The sequence below is a fragment of the Cygnus atratus genome, chromosome Z (assembly GCF_013377495.2).
Source record: "Cygnus atratus isolate AKBS03 ecotype Queensland, Australia chromosome Z, CAtr_DNAZoo_HiC_assembly, whole genome shotgun sequence".
Classification (NCBI taxonomy): Eukaryota; Metazoa; Chordata; class Aves; order Anseriformes; family Anatidae; genus Cygnus; species Cygnus atratus.
In genome coordinates, this window is record NC_066396.1 from 126,713 (window position 1) to 146,278 (window position 19,566).

Consider the following 19,566-nt stretch of genomic DNA (forward strand, 5'->3'; position numbering starts at 1 on the left):
GTACACATCAATGTGACTACAGTTGTGCATAGAATGTAGAGTATCAGTCTAAGAACTTTTCAGCACCACCTTCTGAAACTGTATTTTAATTGCACTTAATATTTCATAACTGAAATTTGACGTGATGGATTATCTACTGGCTGTTAGTAGCCAAATGAACACAATGGCAAAGGATGAACTAATATGTGCAAGTTTTTTTTTTTTTTAAACTATTTAAACATATCTTTTTTTTTATTCTTTTTGTTACTTTTCTGACATGAATATGTCTTTACAATCCTCTACACCGTACGTAGCCTGGATATACTCCATGATATTTCAGAAGACAATGTATATAGTTGCCATATTTTTAACACTTAAATAAAAAGGCACTATATTGGGCTGAAAAAAGAGTCATGTAAAAGACGAGTAAATTTTAAAAAACATGTATGTTTGTGTATCTACTGTCAGCGCTGGTTGTTGAAATTCTTCATCATACAGAGCCCCTAACACTTAAAAAAAAAAAAAAAAGCTGTTAAACTCTGCACATAACAAGTCTTTTGACAGCGCTGTCTTCTTATTTTTGTTTTCCTCCTAACGCTCATCATCAGACTGAAAGCAGTTTCACTCTAAGATTTATGTCAAATAAGCTCAAGGCTGGGTACCTGGAATAAGCTCATAATGCTTCTATGCAACCTTTAGCTTTTCTACAGCTATGAGAGGACTTGGTTGCATAAGTTTTGAAAGGTGCTCATGAAACAAACCACCAAAAGTTACATTTTCTATCATTTAGTGATTAAATTAGACTGTAGGTCTTTCAAAAAAACATGTTCTAGCTCAAGCATGATAGAATTTGTTGCAGTAACCTTTGAGACATTTTTGGGGCTCTACTTCACAGATCAAAATTTTACGGGATCAAAATATCTGCATCTATTTAAAGATCCTGAATGTATACTCACAAAAAATCTCACTTTCAGTGAAATCTAAGAAATTACCTTTGTATCTTCTTTTACTTCCCTTTCTTCCATATTGGTCGATTCAGTCATTTCTTTTACATCAGGGTCTTTAATGCCATGCATCAACTGAATATGTTTTTCCAACATCAACCGCTTGGTAAAAGTACGCCTTGAATCTGGGCAGTGTCTATACAAACACAAAGCAGACATACAGAGATTCAAATGTCATGTCTTAAAAAAGATGTAATATTCTGAAGAATGTGAGCAAGTAAATAAATCCAGACAACAGGACAATCTATTAAAGACAGTGACAACGCTTTTCCAATCAATCATACAGGCAAGTATTATAAGAAAAGGAGAACAACTACAAAATAAAACTACAAATGTTTGAGCAACTTGTATTCACAGCAAATGAGAAAGAAGTTCTCTGAAGATAATATCTAAAATGGTAGGAAGTGTGGGTCAGAATAAAACTCGTGAGCATATCATCCTTACCATAACATCAAATTTAGCTCCACTGTATGCAAATACAAATATATGTATATGTACACAAAAAGATAAAGCAGAAAGTTTCTTATTATATGTTTTATCTGATTGACATGGGTCTTTTTATTACATTATGTGTCCTCTCTCCAGCCCCTTAAATATCACTGAGGACTTTTAGACATTACACACTGTTTTATGCATGAGAAAAATACTACTAATATTGACTTTTGCAGATTAGAAGCGTGGTTTGTGTATTTCAGAGACTACTAAAAACCAAGTTCACCACTGTAAAACTATCAGCCACGGAAACTCTCAGCTTAGTAGAACTCCTGACTTGCTTGCCAAAGCTCCTGAAAAACAGCGGACTTTACGTACATGTGTTCTGAGTAGTTTGTTATGTTTCATGCAGGCAGAACAGCTCAAATAGTTTGGACTGTTTATTTATTTAAATAACTGATTCATTTGAATGAACAAGACACTTGCTTTTATACAGTTAAGAAGAGAAATTCAATTAACAATGTTTTTGTTGGTTTATACTCTGTCTCTAGTATGTTTAAAAAACAAATAGAACTTACGAGCATGTATAAACCTTCCTAATGCCTTTGTGCTTGATACGATTGTGACGACATAAACTATGGGACGAACTGAAAGATTTGTCACATTGTCGACATGGGTGTTTCTTCATTTGCTTTAAAAGAAGAAAAATGCATTAAATAAATAAAGCTAAGTAAAAGTAGTGCATGCATTAAAAAATCTTTCAGAGCAATGTGGCCAGCATGAATTACACACGCACCTACCAAAGATTGTAAACTGGTACCACAAACTGTGGGTGAAGTGAAGTTCTTCCATCGAAGAAGCACAGAAGATCAGTGGATTATTTCTGGACCAGTAAAGGCAGCATGGTCAAAGATCTGCTTTCACTATAAAGTAATCTCACCCTTTCCATCACCAAATTACTTCTGCAGTTGCTGATAGGGAGAGGTTACCAATCACCCACAAGAAAAGGGGTGAAGGGCACATACTAAATAATGACCATAGCAAAACATCATGAATACTGATGTGATCATAGGGCTCAAAAAAGTCATGAGGAGAGACGGTCTGATGTCAACTTGAGGAACACCTACTTGGGGAGTTCTATGGGTCTTATATTACTATTAGTTTAGCGTAAGGGGAAAGAAAAGGAAGTTAAAAATGATGGAGTGGTCTCCACCCATGTCATTCCAGCCGAACGCAGCCACAGGAGCCATAGTATCTGAAGAAATAACGTCTCCAAAACTGTCAGCTATAAAAGATCCAAGAACGAATGACACGGTCCTATCCTTTAAACTTACTAGCACATCATCAATCCTAGAACTCAGTCCAAACGGCCTGTCTTACCAACCCAAGTAGTTGCAGCAAGAAAACTGAAATATTCCCAAACAAATTAATTAAATGCATTAATCAGTACATTCTGCAGCATGGTTTTGCAGTATGCTTTTGACTGCAGTACTCTGGAAAGAATTTACAGATGCTTAAAGCAGAATGTGAAGGCATAGTAAGGATTCAATCAAAAAATAGCCCTGGACTATACTGTATAAATTGTAATTAATTGAAGAAGCATTATCTATATGCTACTAACATTTTTTTACTTGCCTTCTGTCACTCTGATGTAGATTTGATTAGACTGGATGTGATTCTCCAGCTCATTCTGAAGTGACAATACTACGGGGAGGTGTGTTGCTTTGTGTTGTTTTAAAGAATTGTATCAGTGTAAAATGTAAGTGTATCTGATCTCAAACCTACTTCTGTTTGCCACTAGAAGCATTGATGAGTTAGTATTTGCACTAATGGGCAAAACGTTTTACATGCTGCTAAAGGGACTGATTTTGAAAGAAAACTAAACTAGGATTGTATGAGTGTTACAGGATCAGAAAGTAAGTAATTAGTTCATAGTCATACTACAGGGACTGTAACATATTTTACGGAGTTTCTTTATAGACACTCCATAGCAGAAGTGTCACAAATATACCTGCTAGGCTTGAAACTGAAGCAATTAACACTAATTCCTTAGTGACTTCAACAGACAGAAATGCAAAAATGGGCTTCTAAAGCAACAGGAGAAACCAGAGATATTTGTCCAGCTTTCATGCCCTCAAGCTGTAAAAGGAGAACCAGGTAAAAGAAAATGTAGTTCTGTGAATCATAATCATTTGTTTTTGTCTGTTTTGTTCCAAGGGCGACTGGAAATGTAGCTATGCAGCCTGAATACAGCATTCTTTACAGCAGGAAGGCAACATCTCTCAGACGTGGCTGAAAGAACAGAGTGGGAGTTACTGAAGGCAAGGATGAGCATGAAAACGGTCTTTCAGTCAGGCTTGGGAGCTATTTGCTTCAACTTGTCATAAGAAAATTAGAGATGACACTCAGCAGTCTGGCATTTTCAGCCTTTCCATAAAATATTTAGAAACAGAATAAAACAATTTGCACAACACAGCTTTAGAGATAAGCACTGAAATTTGAAGAGACACAGAAACCTCTGGAAGTGTGCTATCATTTATTATAGCATATTAGCATCCTGAAAACTACAGATTTTTCCACTCTGGATGATTCTTCTCCACTTAGACAAAATAAATCTGCTGTCCCTTTCAGCCCTGCTCTCTCTCTTCAGTGCAGCACAGTACTTTAGTTTAATTCTTTGCTTCTCTGTTGAGGGAAGAATCAGGCCATTGCTCCTGGCACACAGCGAAGGCCAGGACTGGACAGCAGATGACCGCTGTGCCGCAGCATCGGGCTGCACCTTGCCCTGGCCGGTCCCACCCACAGCTACGCAGGGTCCAGCTGAGGACCCTCGCAGAGCGCCCAGCCCTCTGGGGGGTGAGGAACTGCAGTGCTCCCAGCGCCACCGCTCCTGGCTGTTCACGACACTGGGTTAATGCTGCCCTGCTACTCCTTGCTCCTTTGTCCAGACTCTGTGGAGCTGGCCTTTAATTCCTATATGCCTGGTCTTCCTTCAGTTCCATGCTCTCCTTGCCCTGAATCCTGCCTACAAGCCCAGCTCCCTGGCATCTTTTCCTCCCATGCAGCCCCTGCTCATTTTTGATGTTTGGGTCAGTGCAACCTTCAGCTTTTGTTTCCCAGTCTTCGCTCACCTTGACTTTGATAACCACCTTCTGGTTCCAACCCTTGCTCTAGGTGGGTACAACAGTTTTAGTACCATCAGGAGAGAGAATGTAGGCAACGCAACAAGGGGACACAGACACTACTGCAGCAAAACAACAACAACAACAAAAAAACAACAAACCAAACCAATAAAGGAACTGAAATTTACGTTTCCCCTATTGGTTCTGTGCTTGACAATCAGCACTTTGACCTCACTCCTGTAAATACTCATGCACATGAGTAACCTCATACAAATCATACGTGCTACATATATGAATCACCCACTACTTATGTGTTTGCTACAAGCAGTAGCACAGGGTCTGATTCAAACTGAATCAACCCAAAGAATCTCACTGACTTCACTGAACTTGGTATCCAAATCCACAATGTGATACTATGTGGAAGAATGAAGTCTGAACTGAAAATGGAAAATTCATCTTAAATAACAAAAACTTTTTGCTTTTTTGCTTTACTCTAGCTTGTAGCACTGGAGCACAGGCTATGTTTTTCACTATTCTTTTCCTTTTTAAGCTAAATTTAAAAAGTCAATTTTTTAGCTCTCTTCCCTGCAAGCAGTAGCAGAGGAAAGTTGTTCAGTTTCACCACTGTCCACCTGCCAGTCCTTTCAATTTAATTAAAGTGGAAAAGTTATAGAATGCATCAAGGACATCAAGCTGTCTTTCTGCTGACTTGAGACCACAGCATTTCCGTATTTCACTTTCAGTCAGTTTTAAGTAAGCTATCTCACATCTAGCTGCCTTAAATAAAAATGTCACCTTACTCAACTCAGCTGACTTGTTGCCTGAGCCCACAAGTGTAAGATTAGAGCAATGATTTGATGTTAGAGTGAGTCTAGCTTTAAAATGAAATGCTGTTTGGTGCTCATTGGACCAGCAAATTGAGATTCCATTCCCTAAGTTCAACAGCTAATGAATTTTCAAGACAGAAGGAACTGTGAAAGCACAAAGGAAAAAATAAGAACCTGGATCAGATTAGATGACTTGGACGAAATAGTGGAACATCTTTCATTCTTTCCATCTTCAAGAAATGTTGGTACTGGATGAACAAGCCTACAATTAACTATGCACGTGTAGATTTTCTCAAAAGAACTATGTAGAAAATGACAAAAACCAAGAAGCAAAAGAGAGAAAGATGACATACATGTAAGAACAGAGGAAAATAATGATGGAACTTAAAGGAATTAATTACAAAACCACAACAATTTGAAAAAAAAGACATAATATTTCAGGTTTAACTCACTTTTTGTAATTAGATATTATTCATTTACCTTTCCATGTTCTTTCCTCATGTGGGAAATGTAAACATCCCTCTGAGTGAAGAACCTATCACATTCCCAACATGTCCAGCCACGACTAGTGACTTTTTTAGGCTCTCCCTTCTTTATAGGAGAAGGAGATTTCTTCTCTAACTTTTCTGTTCCGTTGACAGATTTTGTGTCCTCTTTGTTGTGACTGGTTGAGTTCTGATTTGTAGGTTTCGTACTGAGAGGCAAATTTATCCCCAGGTTTGGTGGCCCTTCCACACTTTTCAAAGTTCCATGCATTGACTACAATAAAATAAAAAAATAAATATAAGCAAACGATTAACATAGATGTGTACAATTGTACTGACAAAACGCAGAAGACCTACTGAAACATAAGTCTCCATTTACTTCTTTGTCATACTTCATCAGATCACATTCTTAACTTAAAGAAACAACGATTAAATATAGACAATGTCTAACATAGGCAGAAACTAGCCAACAACACTGACACCAGCCATAGCTAAAGTAGTAGTTTTCTTCAGTGGCTGGATATTTTCACAAAAAATGAGACTACGTAGGTTAAGTTTAAATTGCTGTTGAATAAGGAGAAAAAAAGGGCTCAAGAAGTACATTAGGTTAAGTGCAGTTTCTTGCTTTACTTACCTAATGTAGTTTATTGAACATCCTCATTTCAAACTGTGTGTCTAAAGAGAGATTTCCAAGAAGGCAGGGTTTTTACTGACAAGTTTTGACTTGGAGCATCGGTAAATAAGACAAGAAAAGGTAACTCTGGAAAGATCAGGCAATTATGTTTTTTAGGATATATTAATGTTTTATGTTAAGCCTGTGCTAAGCCCAGTCTTACTGCATGCTTGGGTTATAACTGCTTAGGGCTACACAATGCTAACAGTCCTTGGAATCAAAGGTGTGCAGGGCTGGCGGGGACAGCTAAGAAGTGCCTGACAGGCTGCTCAGCACCCTGCAGCTCTTAGGTAGTGATCCTTCCTCACTGATATATTTCTAGCCTTTAAGATTAGGTAATTGATTAGTAAGATGGGAAAAACTTTTCCACCTCCCCAGTTTATGGAGCCAGTGTCACATGGCGGCATGATACCTCAGCCCACAGAGAAGATGACTGCTTCAGGAAGACCTGGACCTCAGCTGTGTGTCTGAGTTTCATATATGACCATGGACTCAACAGGAATGAGTCAGCAGGGTTCTGGGCCAACAAAGATGACTGCAAACCAGGCTTATCGTATTGTTGAACATGGATCCACTGTCAAGGTCTCTTTCACATCCAAAAGACTTGCCCTTTACACTGACAGCATTCTAATCATCTCATATACTGATCTGTATTATAGCTGTCGTGGATGATGTGTGGATGATGATGGATGATATCGTGGATGATGGCCACCCTAAACGTACAGGTAACTTCAGAAACAAAAATCATCCAATACATTCTTGATTCGGAGAATGTAAGTATACCAATCTGCTTCTCCAGTATAACACTATAGTACCAAGTTCTTTGTAAATCGTGTGGCTTTTGGGACTAGCTGCAGGTTGTACTACAAATATCAGCCTGATCTGTAGAACATGTTCTATTTGAATAGTCGACTGGAGAAGAAAGCCAGTACTTTTAAAAGCTAAGACATTATTAAAAAGCAAAGTGCACAGGATTGACTGACAGCTTCTAAGAACAAATTGAAATTGTGTAGTAAAGGAAGAAGTTTTCTGGGGTATCCCACTGCACTAGGAGATGAAGTACAAGCATTGGGTGGGGGGAAGGAGGGTCCTCTAGTTTCAGGCAACTGGAGATTGATCTGGAGACTCCATCCCATCTTAACTTGTGAGCATGTAAGACATCAGTGCTCAACTTTCTATATGTCTTTTAAATGTAATACCTGAAATTTAGTTTCTTAAAAATAATCCCAAAGTATTAAAGCATAACCTGAAGTCACAGTGACAGTATATACCACCACTAGAACTGAGTGTTACACCTCCAGTCCAGACCTTCACTACCTGTTATCACTGGCTGTTCCATTTTTTTTGTAGCAAGCCATTAGAGGAAAATAAGACATACATTTTGCCAACAAGATACCTTCCTATCTGCAGGAATTACTCTAGGTCATTTTTGTAGCTTTAAATAACCTCCTTCTGAGCCTCTTTCTAACCCTTTGTGTTCTATTTTCATCCAAGTCTTCTCTGCCTTGCTGCTTTATGTCTAGCCATATCAAACAATTACTTTTCTTGCAGCTGGGATGAGCTCTGCCCTTGTTGAGCACTCTTCCTCTCCCCCTGTCCTTTTCTGCTTTTATCTATACCCTGTTACTGTCTTTTTCTTTCCCCCTAGAGTCAAGTCCAATTTACACTTTTCTGCTGTTGTTCCTAATACCCTACACACATCCTAAATGTAGAAGCACTAGCAATTCTGAACAAAAGTTGTAATGCTGTTACTGAAAGCCTGTGTTCTAATTCACTAGTTTTGTTCTCAGAATTGCCTGCATCATTTGTAGTAAAACATGCTGAAAATATACTGGTCAAAAGTACAAATATTGGCATGGAAAACTATAGCCAAAAATCTTAAAAAGTATCCAAAACATAGGTAACTGAGTGTAACTTTATAATGAGAGATGCTGAGCAACCCTAACTTGTATAAGAATAGCTCCTGTCTCTAACCACAGTCACATCATGTCCCAAAGTGGTTTTCAGGTCTTAAAGAAATACATATGTAACATCACTTCCACAAAAATACGTGATTCAAGAAAAACTAATCATGTACGTAAGACATACACTCCAATATATGGAATTTGCCTAACTAGTTAGAAAAGAAGCAATACAAGTAGATTGAAGGAATTAGAAAATATGTCTTTGCATTGCTGCATTAGAGGACCCTTTAAGGTATCTGACATAAGTCTAAGATGATTCTTACTGTAAACATAAACTAGTTCAGAAACAAAGAAAATATATTGTCCTTGTATTTCTGAACATCTTGGGACGACCTCTCCCTATCTCCAATTCATGTTTAAAACTGGCTTTAAAACCAGCTGTTTTTGCAAGAATTCTGATCTTGTTTTCAATGCAACTTTAGTGATTTCTAAGGTTCTAAGTACCATAGTTGAGGCTAAAATGCAAAATGATAGTTTTAGCAGGCAAGAAAGATGTCTGATTTTTCACTACTCTGTACAAATTTTACTATTTAAATAGCTTCAACAGTTGCCAGATTATGATGATAATGTATAAGAAATTTCAGCACTGCTAACAGACTTGGTGTATTTAAAACAAGGTAACAGAGTATTTAAAATGTATAGCTAGCAAGTTAGAGACTTCTGATTCTTAATAACATGATTTGCAAGGATGGCAGTAAGTCTTTTCTAGTCAATTCCTTCAAGCAGTTACAAGGATATTGATGAAAAAATCCACTTCAAGTTCTTTTTTTTCAAAGCGTGCATGTGTTCATGTGCACACACACACACACACACACACACACACACAATTTCTACATCTATTCAAGAAACATATGGGTTCCCCCCAGTTAGTTCTGAATATCAAAGGTTTCATTTTGTAACGTGCTCAGCATTCTCAACTCCTAACAACTGGAATAATACTTGAAATACTGTAAACAAGGCTCAACAGTTATTAGGATTGGATCAATGTACTCCAATATTATTATTATATATTATTATCTCCTCATTTAATTTTCATAAAATGACATACTGAATGCAACGTACTGAGATATTCCTAGTATATCAAAATCAACAATCACATAGAAATAGTAAGTGATTACATCACAGATGCTGAAAACCATATGAAATATAAGACTAGCATTTGAAAACAATATTCACAATTTACTCTTTTGGAATTATTAACATCTCTTTCTTCCAGCAGCTTTCTTGTTATTCTGAGCCTTTTTTACAACATTTTCTCAAAACACATATTGCATGATAAATAGTATCTAAGAATAAAACAAGAGATGCCTACACACCTTGATATGATCCATCATAAGCTGTTTCTGTGCATACAGAAGAGAGCAGTCTGGACACTTGAAAACAGACACCTTCTGGTTTTCAATATGCTGATCAAAGTGGCGATAGAGCAAAGGTTGTAGAGTAAACACAGTGTCACACATAGAGCATTTATATATTATTCTAAAAATAGAAGTACAATAAACAGTGTCAGTCATGTTTGTGATCTATCACCACGAATCATGATGTTAACTTTTTTCTCAGCAGATACAAGATCTGACACGTTTAAGCAATTATTTCGCACTGCCTGAAAAAAGGTAAAACGAAACTAATTCAGAACATCTTCCAAACTCAAAATAAAGGAGTGGTAGAAAAAGCAGAAAAATAGAAAAAAATGACTAAACCAGAAAACAATAGCATATGCTAGTTACATATATAACACCAACATCTGCTTACAGTACTCTGAAGTAACAGGTCTTCAGCTCTTGAACCCATGTTGTAACTGAAGGACAAAGAATACACCTGTTTCAGGTTGCAAAGGCAATGTATTTTAAGGGAGTTACTGATTTGATTATAATCAGTAATATACTTCACGATGCACTTATTTTTGTCAATGTATATGGCTTTGAACCTCCTGAATGACAAGTCTAGACTCTGTTAATGTTCTGAAACTGAGACTTCACAGGGTGATATTTCCCTGTTCTGCAATTACAGGCCTTTAAGAATCTGTCTATCACAGCAATGTAGAGATATCACTAAAACCGCAACTTCCTCTCTCAAAGCATATGCATTTTTTAACTTGGAAAACGAATGAAAGGAAATGACATGTGAAAGAAAAGGAATACAGAAATTTGCCATAGATCATCAGATGAGAGAGAAATCAAATCCATTAACCATCTGTAGTGGTACTTCAGGAAAACTTCAGATAAGATAAAGGAAACTCAAGCACAGGTGCTGAGTACCAAGACAGGCACTTCCACTGTGAAAGCAGTCTTCCTAACCCCATCACTTAGAGGTTGATCTCTGTCCTAAAGAATGGATTTCCATTAAAAAACAAACAAACAAGCAAACAAACAAAACCCCTGCTTGTTAGCATGCTAAGTTTTCTCATTGCCCGCGTAAGTTCCTGTAAGGAAGGTGTTAAAGAGCTTGCCAGAAATAGGAAATGTTTCTTGATATTAATTGGTAAGGAAAAAAAAGAGGTTTCTAAAATGCAGTTTCACCTCATATATCTCACATCAATAAAACCTCACTTATCTTACTAACAGTTTTAACTGAGATTGTAAGAGACAACTCCCGGGGAAATAAGTCAGTGGATTACCACCCTGGCAGACAAGCTGAAGTGAATGCAGACTGAAATGGAGAGAATGTGAATCTGCCCAGGCACAGGGCACTATTACAGACACTCACTCGCTATGGGATGCAGTGTTTAAGGGAAACAGAAAAGCAAGAGCCTAAAGATTTACTATGCAATAGATCATCTCCCTCAGCCACAGCACACAGCTGCTGAGCATCTCAGCACTCTAAACCAACATCTCGATCCTTTCTCAGCAGAACAGCTCAAGATAATTTGAAGCAAAGATTTTACTGCCAGCTGCCTTCGCTACACCCAAGAAAAAATGTAATTTCCTCAGAGAAGTACTTGCTACAATTCTGTAGTTAATATGTCTGTGAACACAAACTGAGAGCAGGTACTAACTGCCTGATGATATTTCCTGGTTCAGGGGTACCAAATACTTTTCTTCCATCCTTTAAGTCCTGTCTTTTATAATACTGTTTTACATCTTCCTCAACAACTTTGTCCAAAAGTAACGAAATGTCAAAACCTGATCGCTAACTAACCAGGCAAATAACCCGAGGCACAAGACTGTATCAAAGCCTTGCTCCTGGCAGGGCGATTTTCACCCTTCTGGTTCCTTGCTCATGGACCACTGATAACAACCACAATTCCAGAATTTTGGTGCCTCTTACTGAGTACTCGATGCCACTGCTAAGTGCTAATGAGAGATGAGTAAAATTACAGTGTTCTGGGTTAATGAGATGTAAATAAAGACTGGCAAAATTAAAAATTATTCTCTGTGTATTTCATGACATCTTTATTCGAACAATATCTTGGAAATAAAATTAGACAAAAGAAAAGTTAGAAAACCTGCTTTATCATCTGTTGTGGAACTACACAGTCATCCGAGTTGGAACAATTTCAGGTCTGTAGAACATAAATTTGTTATTGCAGGCTTACGTAATTCAGTCAAATAAACTATGACCTATTATATGCCTCAGATTCATAATGTGCCTAAAGTAACACAAGATTACAGAATGATTGAGGTTGGAAGGGAGTTCTTGAGGTCATTCGGTCCAGCCCTGCCTCAAGCAGGGTCAGCCAGAGCAGCTGCCTAGGACCATGTCCAGCGAGGTTTTGACCATCTCCACAGATGGAGACTCCACAGCCTCTCTGGGCAACCTGTGCCACTGTTTGACCACCACCCTCACTAACCTGTAATTTATTGTGTTCAGATGGAATTTCTTGTGGTTTAATTTCTGCCCATTGCCTCTTGTCCTGTGAGTGGTTGCTGATAAAGAGTTCATCTTCCTCTTCATTCCTTCCCATCAGGTAGGCATTGATACACATTTATAAGGTCTCCCTGAGCCTTCTCTTCTCCAGGCTGAACAGTCCCAGCTCTCTCACCTTCTTCTCACATGTGAGATGCACCAGGCCCTGCATCAACTTAGTAGTGCTGTGCTGAACTCACTCCACTATGTCCACGTCTCCCTTCTACCAGGGAAGCCAGATCTGGACCCAGTACTCCAGATGTGTCTCACCAGCACTGAAGAGATAAGAGAAGGATCACCTCCCTTGATTTGCTGCCAATGCTCTTCCCAGTCCCTTAATGACCACCACCTTGAGTAATGCACCGCTCACTAACACTTACAGGTGCTACTGGCAGCAGAAAGTGAATCTGCTACAAAAAAAATTCACTTATTTGTGAATTCATCATACATAAAAAAATTCTCTCTCTAAAAACACCAGGAGCTGAATACTTATATTTTCTATGAAAGCTAAATGACATTACTCTGTTTTCACAAAAGCACAAGAATTATCTGGTATAGATCGAACTTTAAAACTCAGGTCTCTGTCTTAATTCAAATTCATACCAAGATACCTAACAGTACGTGTTGTGACTATATCCACCAAGTTTTACTTTTGATTCACATTTGAAAGCATGACTTTCAATCCTAAACACATGCAACTGAGTGTGCTGATTTGCTTTAAAACTGAGGTAATTGGTATTTAACATACATCAGCTTAAAGCCCTGCCCAAAGTTTAAAGGCAGTTATGCTTCTTTAGGACATAATTTACAATAGCCTAAGTTCAAAAAGATCCTCGAGAAGGGCAGCCAGTTCAACTGCCACTGCACAACCAGGGTATAGTTACACACGCTAACTAACTACTCCTGCTCTACAGTACACACCAAAATAGGCATGATACATACACTTCTTCATTTTTCAAAAATCTGGGTAATAAATATTCATATATTATCTTCGAATGAACACACATGTATCTCACAGAAAAATACTTTCATATCGCATTAAAGATGTCTAGCATTTTGAAAGCTTTTGCAGAGCATGGTATTTCTCCTTCCTGCACTTTTTCCCTCAAAAAAACAGTACTTGTGGGATAATACATTTTGTACTGAGAGTACAGTATATATTCATAATCTGGCTTCATAAACAAGAACTTCTCCAATATCCAAAAAGAGATCAGCCATGAAAAATACCTTTATGCTGTTTCTATAGACTTCCACTATTTACTGAAAAAACAAAATCACATATAAGCTTTGGTTTCACATCAAAACATCCTAGGTATGTTACAGGAGAGAGCTGACAAAGTTGAAAGCCATCCATTTCCCTATATTAAAATAATCTAATTTCCACTGTTAGAGAATCACTGCATATAGACTTCATTTTTCATGCAGCAAATAGTTTACTATATCTGTTCTGAAACAACCATTTGTAATATAATTATAAATCATACAATTCCAGTAAATGCCAGAGGCACACAGCCATTTACCCGCTAAGCCTAATTCCTGTAAACAAAAATTGTGTGAACAAATAAACAGAGCCTCAGGACTGAGCTGGTCTCGGCCCATTTATGAGGGAGAACTAATAAATCCTTCCCAGCTCCCCTGATTTGTTCACACACACAGCCTTATTTCCTGCAGCACCGCCGTGACCAGGGCCTCTAGAAACCAGGCTCTGTGGTCAGACAAGAGTTCAAAAACATTTGCCTATCAGCATAAGGTTTGAAACTCCCATTTAAAAATCTGGGTTAAATGACCTTCAAGCATTACACAAAAGCTTGAAAGCTTCTATTTTAAAACACAAAAGGGTATTGTACACTGCTTTTCATTTGTTTTAAAACGCTTACTTCATAACAACAAACAGTTGAACTTTCATGGTAATATCTCTAGTATTACAATACTGTATTATAGTCCTTCTTTACAACAAATTGTTAAGCTTTCAAAATGTATGCTGGCCATGTGCAGCACAGATAGCAGGTAACACAAGACAGGTAAACCAGCAGTGGCACTGGCATATTCATCAAACAAGAATAAATTTCTTCCAGTACAATGTGGAACACTACAGTAGATAAAAGAGAATTTGAGCTATGAAAACTTGATGTCACTTGACCAACATACGTGAGAAATATCCTCACCAACCAATTAATCCAAACAAGAAAATACTTTCCATTTTACATTGCTGCTGAACAGCGTAAATACATTCAGTTAATTCTGAGGAAAACCACAGGTCCTGAGAGCCTGAAATAGACCTTATTAAATGGTCAGACAGTAATCAATGAGCATCTTGAGCCCTGGTGCTGACACTGTACTACCTACACGTGCTTGTGAAACAGAAACAAGGAACTCCAAACATTGCAAAGACTGGAAAACCTTACTAGTCATTCTGCAAGCATGTGAGACAGCATCTTGATTTAAACGGGCAAATTTAAAGAAAACACTCCTTCTCATATGGAAAGGAAACTAATGCAAAATACTTCATTCACCAAATTTATGAGAAGTTCAACAGATAAAAGCACAACTCAGTAAATCTTCTGTACTTTTCATATGTGGAGTATCTTACACAGTCGGTGATATTAACCTTTCAGTTTTCTGTAATGAAAATCATAGGAACCTTAAACAAGTTTTAGATTAAATGCTGGTATGTCAAAGCCTCTCACCAAGATATTATCCTGAATTAAAACAAGATATCATTTATCACTGGTGGAAATGTCTGAATTTAGTATCAGACACAGTAAGTCTGTTGCTATTTTGCTAAAGAAAAAAAAACCCAGATCTCCTTTTAATAGGCTAGAAGAAAAAGTGTTATGCCAGATTCTTGTGAAATCTGGTTATTACAATGCAGGATACCTTGTTTCTTTCATCTGCTCTATATTTTCTCGACTCTGCAATTTGTTAAAATGTACTTGTGTGCTCCATGCAGTTCAAAGAAACAAAACAGAGTTAAACATTTGAGTATTTACTCTGTTCTGCATTCATACCAGCAGAGGAAGAAGAGAGAAGAAAAAGGCCTGTGATTAGAAGGCATTGGGCTTAAGGCCTACACAATTTGAAGTCTGATTTTCATACGTGTCGACACCTGCAGCTCCCCCTGCCTTGAATATTCAACATTTTCACAATGAAGACCCTGAATTATGCCCCTTCTTACTGCCTTCAGTAAACCACTTACTGTGTTTATATACAACCATCCTAGGTGAAGAACGGAAATGCTTCTGCCTTAATCCAGAAAAGAGAGATTTTGTATCAGAAAAAAGCTTGTATAAAAATAGCTCTGTATATATATTTATTTTGAATTTCAGGGCAAGGCTGGAAAAGGTTTAAAGGCTGGCACCTCTCACTTATCAGACAGGGATTGTTGTCCTTTAGACATGACAGTCTTAGTGAAGCTAAAACCTAGCTCACCATTTCCAAACTTACAGCTTTCCCGAGGACACATCTAGCAGACAGCGGCAAACACCACCTGATAAGCGAGCAGCTGCCTGATCAGAACCACCTCTGTGGCACCGCAGGAGGCTGCAGCCCGCAAGAGCCGCCTGAGGTCTGCCCAGAGACAACTGCAGCTGCATCTAACACCCCGGCCACAAGCATGCACCCCAACCCCTGAGGGCTGATGGCACGAGAAGAACCAATTTCCCAAATTCACCTAGAAGACTATTTGTAAACACATAACAGAAAAAAATAAAATCACTTTTTTCTGCCTTTTCAACCAGACATTAAGAAAATCACTACAAAAGCGCTAGTGAGCCTTAGCAGTTCTTTTTGGAATCACATTATATCTTAATTCACAGTAAAAATGCACATGAGGTAAGTGGATTAGAAAACAAGGAGAAGCAGCACACTAGCAGGGTGAATTGTTTTTGTAATTACTGCATTACTTTATTGTAGTGCTGTGTTTAAAGAACTGCTATTGCTATGTTCATGGAAATTTAACCTTTGCCAAATAAATTCCTAGCTAAAACCTCTTGAAAATATTAGAAGAATGACACGCATTACCAAATGGATGACAATCTGTTGATTGTTCAGTACTTGAATTAAGATTGTAAGTACAGGACAGAATGCAATTTCAAAGGTTATTAGAATGCAAGCAAGTACAGTAAAAATAGTAATTTTGCTTACTTTGGTTCGCCTATCTTGATACCCGGGTGTTGTGTATAGGCATGGGAATGTGTGCTGGGAGCAGATTTAAATGCCATGGGACAGATAGGACATTTGTAAAACACTTCACAATGAGAACCTTGAATATGAGACTTGAGTGCCGCCACATCAGAGTATACAACATTGCAATGCACGCAGCTGCAAAAAGAGTGGAAAAGAGTCAGTTCAGCCTAGCATAAAGCAGTATTGAAAGAAATGGAATCAACACTGATTTTCAAGCAAGTGGAAGAGTTAAGCATATACATATAACCAGTTAAAACTACATTATACTGTCAATTTAAAAGTATAAACAACAGAGTAAGAATCACTATAAGCAGAGATTTGCATATCAAAAAGGAGAAAAAAAAGGATTTTCCCAAATTTAACTTCTAAAATCTAAGAGATATGAAGTCAGAGCACGTTTTATGATATTACAACAGAATAGACAGAAGAGTCAGACAAATATTCTATTGATTATAAACAGAATGCTTCAATCCTCTGCAAATTTGTAAAGAGCTTTTATAAAATGCATTTTTTTTCACATGCAGCGGATTATGTAAGGTACACCACAGTAATTTAGAAGCTACCACCAAAATGGAAAACTAGTAAGCAAAACATTTTCACCACTTCCCTTCTTTAGACTTAATGAAAACATAATGGTAATGATTTTCTGTGCTAGTAAACAAATCAATGCTTGGATTAAAACAAACAAACAAAAAAGTAAATCTAAATTCAGAACAACTAAACTGAATCTCTACAATCATGTCAGTATATCAGATTGGAATTCTGAAAATATTTTTCAAAAACGTACTTCTGCAATGTTGAAAATTTGTGACCTTTCCGCATCTATTCTAAAACAAAATGATTAAAAAATTGAATTAAAATTAGCACATGAGAATTTCTACCCACAATGGCCCCTTTTATAGTGCCATGCATCTCCAGTCCAGTCTTAGTATATATACCCAGTAAGTCTGCGAATATACTGCAATAAGCAATTAAAACATAACCTGTCAAATCAACAGATTTCTTAGTGATCAGTCTTTTGCAGTAAGAGTTTTAGTTTCAACTTGGAAGGCCCCTAGCTTCTGAAATAATAATTTTGGCATCTATCATGTTAGCATGATCATTTTTGTATAAACGTCAAATAATTTTTGGATACTGTTTTAATGCCTTAATGATAGCAATAAAGCATTAGATAGTTATAAATTGCACTTAACAATCCTGCTTTCCTTTTAAAATATATCTTCATGGAATTTTATGAAATGTCACCCTTTCTTTCTTAAGCACTTAATTTACATCCCTAATACTAGTAAATAAGTAAATAACTAGTAAATCCTAATAAATAAGTCCATAGCTATCTAGTCTCCACTTGCCAGTGCATTTTCTAAAGTAAATGGTCCTCACCTTCTTGGGGTCTGTTAAGCTCTTCTCTGTTTATATAGAGATGAACATTTCTTCATAGCAGTAGAAAGTGTGACCCTCTCATTGCAGTGAATCCTTAACAGCTCTACTGCTATGGTGTCACCTCAGTAGAGCTGGGGCGCATCCCTCCTCTCCCTTCTCCGTCCCATTTTGCCTGGATTTTATTTTCTAGTGATGCAAAATCATAAATGATCCTCAGCATCCACCGTTGCATATTAAAACAACTCCTAAGGCCCAAGCCTTCCTTTCTTTGACTGTTGTATCACCCTTCTTGTTCTCAACACACTAGGATGCAATCAAACTTAAGGTTGACATTTCCAGCTTATTTAGTTCAGACAGTTAGCCTGAACCACTGAAACCAAACTGGCCTTACAAGATCCATTGGTCCAAGACATACCATGCGTTTCACTAGTGCATGTGTCATGGTGATAAGGAGGTGCTGAGGAGTTAAGGAAGGAAGACCTTAAACTTTCCCAGATGCTGCTTTTCCTTGCCTAAGTATTTTTGGTTTCTTCTCACCAAATAAATTCTTAGTGTGACATGAGATGTTTATGATAATTCTCAGAAAGCTCAGGAACATTATCATGATTCACTAAGGATTCAATAGGGATTTATGAATCTTCTGGTGTTACTGGTGCAGGCCAAGAGTCCCTGAAGATGATACAAAGAGGTACAGACTATTGGGAAGGGCAGTAGAGTGGAGGAAGCAGATGTAAGAAACTTAGGACAAGAAAGACCACTGCTTGGGAGGAAAGGATAAAAGAAAAGAATCCAAATAAACATGAAGATTGAGAGTTGTGTCAGGCCATAGGTTCAGTCTGAAAACTAATTGCCACAGCAGCTGCCTTGACGGAGGAAAAATGCTTTCTTCCCTTCGTGGAAGGATGTCACAGCCATCCTAGTAAACAAACTGCGGTACCTTGAAGGGGAAGAAGCTTTCTAGTGGGTAGGACTTTAAATCACCCTTCCCCAGTCAGATAGGATGAAATGGAAATGCTTGAGGACTGCTGAGCAAAGCGCAGCTGTACAGGTTGCTCTTCCGATCTCTTGCTGTGCTGCCCGCCACTCAGAGTCAGTAAAGTTCTGACAGTAAAACAATTTTCAAGCCTTTCAAAACTTAACATTTCCATGAAATGCCTCTGATCCCCATTTTCTCAGTGAGTTGCCATTACAGGGAAACGAAAGAATAAAAGTAAAACTGAAGAGTAACAATGAACAACCAGAAGAGCAGGCTGTTTGAATGAGGAAGATAATTTTCAAGCAGTGTACAGAGACAAATCTTGACTTCCCACAGCAAATAGAGCAAAAAGGACTTTACAAAGTTGTTTTTGCTATGCTACCAGACCGGTGCGGTATGCCCATCCACATCTTGATAATAAATTCTCTTGATAATAAATACTGAAAACGACTGTTCTACCAGAAAGAACAGCCTAAAATTCAATGTCCTCAAAAAATTCAAGAAGTCTGTTATGAACCTGAAATTAAGAAAATACATCTGAATTTTCTAGACCTTAGAAACTGTGAAGTCCTGAATCTGACATTTTATGGTTGGATGAGATTAGCTAATATTCTGATTTAATAACATACAAAAGCGGATGCCCAAAACAAAGCTGAATTCTAATGCAGTATTTATTCCAAAATTTGTAGTACT

The 19,566-nt window shown here is 37.7% G+C and overlaps 1 protein-coding gene across 13 annotated transcripts in view; it reads right to left on the reverse strand.

Moving 5' to 3' along the window:
- ZNF532 (zinc finger protein 532) overlaps positions 1 to 19,566 on the reverse strand; it is a 45,377-nt gene that overhangs the window by 2,170 nt on the left and 23,641 nt on the right. For 10 of the 13 annotated variants that reach the window (XM_035560045.2, XM_035560043.2, XM_035560039.2 and 7 more), the window contains 5 exons: positions 16,476 to 16,652; positions 9,803 to 9,965; positions 5,845 to 6,123; positions 1,994 to 2,106; positions 972 to 1,119 (listed from right to left, as the gene is read on the reverse strand). In XM_035560045.2, the coding sequence (XP_035415938.1) occupies positions 972 to 1,119; positions 1,994 to 2,106; positions 5,845 to 6,123; positions 9,803 to 9,965; positions 16,476 to 16,652 (880 nt within the window). The remainder of the gene's footprint in view (positions 1 to 971; positions 1,120 to 1,993; positions 2,107 to 5,844; positions 6,124 to 9,802; positions 9,966 to 16,475; positions 16,653 to 19,566) is intronic. The other 3 variants (XM_035560049.2, XM_035560048.2, XM_035560050.2) reach the window with 1 other exon arrangement.